This window comes from Sapajus apella, unplaced genomic scaffold, assembly GCF_009761245.1.
Source record: "Sapajus apella isolate SASKATOON/1434 unplaced genomic scaffold, GSC_monkey_1.0 scaffold7, whole genome shotgun sequence".
NCBI lineage: Eukaryota > Metazoa > Chordata > Mammalia > Primates > Cebidae > Sapajus > Sapajus apella.
Window position 1 is genome coordinate 11,563,004 of NW_022436947.1, and position 7,079 is coordinate 11,570,082.

A 7,079-nucleotide genomic window follows, 5' to 3' on the forward strand; every position below is an offset into this window, starting at 1 on the left:
AGGGAAGGAGGGAAGGAGGGAGGGAAGGAGGGAAGGAGGGAGGGAAGTAAGGAAGGAAGGGAGGAAGGGAGGGAGGGAGGGAGGAGAGGGAAGGAAAGAAGGAAGGGCTCCACTGACTTTAATCTCCCTGAGGAATTTGTTCATAGGACACTGTTCTGGTTTCTCCATTCAGATATTGCTCCTTATAATCAGGAGTTCTCGGCTGGGTGAAGGGCTCACTCCCGTAATCTCAGCACTTTGGCAGGCTGAGGCACGAGGATTGCTTGAGGCCAAGACTGCAAGACCCCGTCGCTACTAAAAATTTAAAAATTAGTAGTGTGGTGGCGCCACCTTGTGGTCCCAGCTACTCAGCTAGGAGGTCTTTCCAGCCTGAGACAGAGTAAACCTTGTCTCAAAAAAACAAAAAACAGGGTTCTTTTTTTAAAACTTCTATCAACCTGGTGGAGCCTATGGACACTTTTTCAGAATAATGTTTTGTTTTTGTTTTTGTTTTTAGACTCGGAGTCTCACTGTGTCGCCCAGGCTGGAGTGCAGTGGTGCCATCTTGACTCACTGCCTCCTCTGCCTACCAGGTTCAAGCAATTCCCTGCCTCAGCCTCCCAAGTAGCTGGGATTACAGGCGCCCACCACTACCCCTGGCTATTTTTTGTGTTTTTAGTAGAGACAGGGTTTCACCATGTTGGCCAGGCTGGTCTTGAACTGCCGACCTCGTGATCCACCTGCCTCAGCCTCCCAAAGTGCTGGAATTACAGGCTTGAGCCACCGCACCCAGCCTCCAGAAAAATGTTTTTAACGCATAAAATAAGATGTGTAGGATTACAAAGGAATTATATTGAAATATAGATATCAAAATATTAAAATAATTAAATTTGTAATCTAGTAAATTTTTTTTGAGTCAGGGTCTCACTCTTGTCTAGGCTGGAGTGCAGCACAGCAATCACGGTTCACTGCAGCCTCAACCTCCTGGGCTCAGGTTATCCTCCCATCTCAGCCGCCCAAGTAGCTGAGACTACAAGCTGCGCCACGACAACTAGTTAATTTCTGTGATTTTTATAGAGACAGGGTTTCGTCATGTTGTCCAGGCTGGTGTCAAACTCCTGGGCTCAAGCAATCTGCTCACTTCAGCCTCCCAAAGTGCTGGCATTACAGGAGTGAGCCACCGCACCCAGCTGTGATATAGTAATTAATGTGCCTCTGTAACACATTAAATAACAAGTCAAGCCCAGGCACAGTGGCTTATGCCTGTAATCCCAGCACTTTGGGAGGCCTAGGCGGGCGGATCACCTGAGGTCAGGAGTTCGAGACTAGCCTGGCCAAGAGACCAATAGCCCGTCTCTACTAAAATACAAAAATTACCTGGGTATGGGGGCACACACCTGTAATCCCAGCTACTCGGAAGGCTGAGGCAGCAGAATTGCTTGAGCCTGAGGGGCGGAGGTTGCAGTGAGCCAAGATCACACCATTGCACTCCAGCCTGGGCAACCAGAGCAACACTCCATCTCAGAGGATGAGCTCCTGGAAAATCTAAAGTAACTGGAAGACCATGAAAAGAGGAAGAAATGATCACCCCTGTGGGGCCTACTTAACTTTGAGACATTCTCTATTGTTCCTTATTCCCGCCCTAATTGATAAGGCCATTGGAATTTGTAACTGACCTTGGTCAACCTCCTGACTCCACACCCTACGACCCCTCCCAGGTTGCAAACTACGACCACCTCTCAGCTTGCAAAAAACCACCCTAAACTATAACTTTCCACTGCCCACCCCAAACCTATAAAACCAACTCCTATCCCACTGCCCTTTGCTGACTCCCTTTTCGGACTCAGCCCGCTGGCACCCAGGTGAATAAACAGCCATGTTGCTCTCACAAAGCCTGTTTGGTGGTCTTTCCATTCAGGGAGCACATGTTTTAACAGGAAGATTCTGTACAGATTTCTTCCCTATAATCTCATCCATCTCAGCTCCAGCACCTCATTGTCTCAGAAGAATGTGCAAACTAAATTAGGTTCTCCTATTACAATGTTGGTACATCCCCATAGGAAAATGTATTTGATATCTAACTCCACCAAGATCTACAGCTCCTTTGCTCACTACTGTCATTGCTAGTGCCTACAATCAATAGGACACTTTCGGTTGGGCGCGGTAACGTACGCCTGTAATCACAGCACTTCGGGAGGCCGAGGCAGCGGATCACCTGAGGTCAGGAGTTCGAGATCAGCCTGGCCAACATGGTGAAATCCTGTCTCTACTAAAAATACAAAAAAAGATTGCTGGGCGTGGTGGCGCGTGCTTGTAATCCCAGCTACTTGGGAGGCCGAGGTAGGAGAACCGCTTGAACCCGGGAGGAGGAGGTTGCAGTAAGCCGAGGAGATCGTGCCACTGCACCCCAGCCTGGGCGAAAGGCGACAAGAGCGAAACTCTGCCAAAAAAAAAAAAAAAAAAAAGACACTTTCAATAAATATTTGTTGGACAAAGGAAGGAAGGTCAATAGTGTCAAATGCCACAGACTTCTAAATCCACCCATAACACAGTTTCCAACAAGGATTCTAAATTATTTGTTCTCAATTACCATTTCCTTGCTTGTCAAAAGATGCAACTAGTGTAAGTTAGTATTACTTGAAAACTAAGTTGGGCCCCTCATCCCTGCGGAATTTGGAGAGACAGCGTTCTAAAAACCTCTTAAACTAAATATGCTAGTTGATAAAGGAAACGACTAATCAAGAGTGTCCTAAGCACTACAGCCCTTCTTAAACAAGGTAGCTCTAAGATTCTAACACGGTCAGGGAGGCGGGGGTCCGGCAATTACTCTTTCCCCGCCAGGCGGCCTCCTGAGGCGGATATTAGCCGCCCAGGACGGAAGTTCCGGAGCTTTCAAACCCTCGGGGAAGCAACACGGCAGCGGACCAAGATGGCGGCGCCCAGTGAGGGACTGGCTTTTGCCACGGGGGTTGAAAAAAATTGGGGTGCAGTAGTTCGCTCCCCAGAAGGAACCCCCCAGAAAATCCGGCAGCTGATAGATGAGGGGATTGCCCCGGAAGAGGGAGGCGTGGACGCGTGAGTTCATGAGTTAACCCTGGGTCCGGCGTTGGAAAAGTGGAGAAGGCTTGGGAAACACAGGCCTGGAGAGGGGGTAGCGGGTAGGGAAGGTCCCCCTCGGTCGGCGACTCGGGCAGTGGGGGCTGACTTCCCAGGATCTGAAAGATACTGGGATTACTATGTTTTTTTTTTTTTTTTTTTTTTTGAGACTGAGTTTCGCTCTTGTTGCCCAGGCTAGAGTGCAATGGCGCGATCTCGGCTCACCGCAACCTCCGCCTCCTGGGTTCAGGCAATTCTCCTGCCTCAGCCTCCTGAGTAGCTGGGATTACAGGCACGCGCCACCATGCCCAGCTAATTTTTTGTATTTTTAGTGGAGACGGGGTTTCACTATGTTGACCAGGATGGTCTCGATCTCTTGACCTCGTGATCCACCCGCCTCGGCCACCCAAAGTGCTGGGATTACAGGCGTGAGCCACCGCGCCCGGCTGGATTACTATGTTTGATTGGCTTTGATCTTCCCCTCGGGATGTATTGGATTCATAATCATAGCCGAAATTTTGTCATCGGACATTATTTTTGCAAGGAAAAAAAGAGGACCGTTAACTGAATGAGTGCACCTGACTTCTTTCACTTGGAGATTCTTAACCTTTTTTTTGTGCCGTGGACCTCTTTGGCTGTCTGGAGACGCTCATGAACTCAGAATATTTGTAAATGCTTAAAGTAAATTACATGGGACTATAAAGGAAACCAGTTAGATTGGAATGTTGTTATCAAGATAGTAAAAGAAAAAAGTTATGCAGTAACATATTAAAGAGTTCATAATGTCTAGTAGTATGTCTAGTCAACCATAATTTTGAAGTAGAGTTGAGCACAAAGCTATTTGAAAATGTGCAACCACCATAATGTGAGAACATTTTTTCCATTGGTGGCAAATTAACTGGTACTGCTAATACTACTATGGTATTTTTACCTTCGTTCACAATTGAAGAAAATGCTAAATCTTGTCATTTAGAGAGAAATAAATGTCATTTTTACCCATCCAAGTTTATGGATGCTGTGATTTTTTTTTCCCCTAAGAACCACACCCCCTTGAGGCTCTTTATGAATCTCTAAGAGTCTTAGAAATAATTTCTTTTTTTTTTTTTTGAGACGAAGTTTCACTCTTGTTTACTAGGCTGGAGTGTAATGGCGCAATCTCAGCTCACCACAACCTCTTCCCCAGGTTCAAGGGTTTCGCCAGCCTCAGCCTCCCGAGTAGCTGGGATTACAGGCATGCACCACCACGCTTGGGTAATTTTGTATTTTTAGTAGAGACAGGATTTCACCATGTTGGTCAGGCTGATCCCTCCAATTCCTGACCTGAGGTGATCCGCCCTCCTTGGCACCCCAAAGTTCTGGGATTATAGGCGTGAGCCACCGCACACGGCCAGATTTTATTTCTTTGGAGCTATAATTGTTGATGTAATCCTATTTTTATTAAAACAATTCTCATCTTTCAGCACTTCCCCAGGCACTGCTGAAATGCCTTCCACTGAAAATGAGATAATTGCTTTGCTGACTTTTTTTCTCCTTGATTTTTTTTTCATGAAATCTCCTGAAGATCTTTCCTTTATTTGAATTTTTCTAATTGGTCCTTTTTTTTTTTGAAGGAGTGGGTATCAAAGGTCTCTCCAGGTAGAAATATAAAAATTGTTTTTTCTGCTGTTAACAGATTTCTGAAGAGATTCAAATTGTATAATGCATATCTGAAGCCTTGAGTCTTATTTTCTGTTCACTAAAGTTATGCAAAATACTTGTGGAGAACAGTGAGTGAGTGAGAATAGTTTGCTAGGATTAGTGGAGCCCTGTAGAGGTAGAAATTGATTGAAATTAGGTATGGCTAAACTGTAAAGAGCTTTGAATGCCAGACTGAAAAATTTGGGTTTTATTTATTAAGTATTATAAAACCATTGAAAATAATAAGCTGAAGAATGACATGAATAAAATGATTTTTAGGAAGCTTAAAATCCAGTATTGGCGTGATTTATGACACGACGCATAGAGAAGCTAGATGGAAAATATTTAAGCAAAGGGATACTATGAAAGGCTTACCAACAGTTTTGCCACTTTGTGTTAGGAAGGACACGTCTGCCACATCCCAGTCAGTTAATGGATCACCCCAAGTGGAACAATCTTCATTGGAATCTACAAGCAAAGAAGCCTTCTTTAGCAGAGTGGAAACATTTTCTATATCCTTTTTTAGTTCATGTGAATTGCACTTTCTACAATTTTAGTTATCAAAGGATAACTAAAATTCCTCCGTGGTATTACACATTCCTCCAAGGTATTACTCCAAGGTTTTTAAAATTTTTCAAGGTTTAAATTTAAGAATCAAATCCTTATTTCTTGTGGTCCTGGTATAAGTAATAAGCGGAAAAAAAAAAAAAGAAGAATAATCAAATATTGCTAAGAAATTGTATAGGAAACTCAGCATCCTAATATGTTATCCCTCAAAGGGACAATTGAGATTATCTAACCTTTTCTTTTTACCGAAGAAAACACTAAGAGCCTGAGAAAGGAAGAAATAACAACTAATACTTGTACTTAGTATGTTTTCACATATATTATCACATTTGATCTTGACCTTAAACCTATGAAAAAAGCATTATTATTATACTTGTTTTACAGAAGAGCAAACAGTTTGGGGCAGGTTATATGACTTGCCCAAGATGAACCTTTTAGCAAATGGCAGATCCAAGATTATAACCTAATGTTTTTTAGATTATTAGAGACTACACTACTATATTGTCTCTTTCTAGATTTTCCTTTGTGTATTAGCTACCTGTTGCTGCATAGCAAATTGCCCTAAAACTTAGTGATCTTAAAACAACAAACATTTTTTATCTTATAATTTCTTGGGTCAGGAATCCAGGCATGGCTTAGCTGAGTCCTCTGGCTCAGGGTCTTTCACAGGCTGCAATTAAGGTTGGTCAGGTCACTGTTATTTCAAGGCTCAACTAGGAAATGGTCCACTTCCAAACTGTCATGTGATTGTTGACAGGATTAATTTACTGGTGTCTGTCGGACTGAGGGCTTCAGTTCTATACTGGCCATTGGCCAGAGATGCCCCTCCCCACTTGGTTTCTTGCTACATGGGCCTCTCTAAAGGAAAGTTCACAACTTGGAAGCCGGCTTCCATCAGAGTGAGCAAGCGAGAGAACAAGATATAAACCAGCCTCATTTTGTAATCTAATCTCAGAAGTGACATCCCATCACTTTTGTCATATTTTATGCATTAGAAGCAAGTCGCTAGGCCAGCCTATACTCAAGAGGAGCAGATAACACCAGGGCATGAATATAAGGAGGCAGGGATCTTTGGAGCCACCTTAAAAGCTGCTTACATCATCTTGCTTTGACAGAAGTCTTACTTTATATATATGTGTATTTATATATATTTATATGTGTGTGTGTGTGTGTGTGTGTGTGTGTGTGTGTGTGTGTTTATATTTATATATTTAATATTTTTTTTTTTTTTTTTTTTAGTAGAGGTGGAGTTTCACCATATTGGTCGGCTGGTCTCGAACTCCTGACCTCATGATCTGCCCACCTCAGCCTCCCAAAGTGCTGGGATTACAGGCATGAGCTGCCAAACCTGACCCTGAATTTCTGTCTTATAAATTATTAACAAGGTCTTGACCTAGGAATCAAAAATTAACAAAATCTCAGAACTTAAGACCATGAAATAAGCCAAATCACCCACCATTTTTTGATAAAGAAACTAAATACTGGCCGGCGCAGTGGCTCACACGTGTAATCCTAGCACTTTGGGTGGCCAAGGTGGGTAGATCACCTGAAGTCAGGAGTTTGAGACCAGCCTGGTCGGCTGGGTGAGACCCCATCTCTACTAAAAATACAAAATTAGCTGGGTGTGGTGATATGCACCTGTAATCCCAGCTACTTGGGAGGCTGAAGCAGGAGAATCACTTGAACCTGGGAGGCAGAGGTTGCAGTGAGCACTCCAACCTGGGCAGCAGAGCAAGACACTGTCTCTTGTTAAAAAAAAA

At 43.7% G+C, this 7,079-nt stretch overlaps 1 protein-coding gene across 1 annotated transcript in view; it reads left to right on the forward strand.

Moving 5' to 3' along the window:
* The first annotated feature begins 2,829 nt into the window (after window positions 1–2,829).
* ZC3HC1 (zinc finger C3HC-type containing 1) overlaps window positions 2,830–7,079 on the forward strand; it is a 28,139-nt gene continuing 23,889 nt past the window's right edge. The window contains exons 1-2 of the mRNA XM_032275986.1: window positions 2,830–3,054; window positions 5,153–5,264. Coding sequence (XP_032131877.1) covers window positions 2,909–3,054; window positions 5,153–5,264 — 258 coding nt within the window. The 5' untranslated portion in view covers window positions 2,830–2,908. The remainder of the gene's footprint in view (window positions 3,055–5,152; window positions 5,265–7,079) is intronic.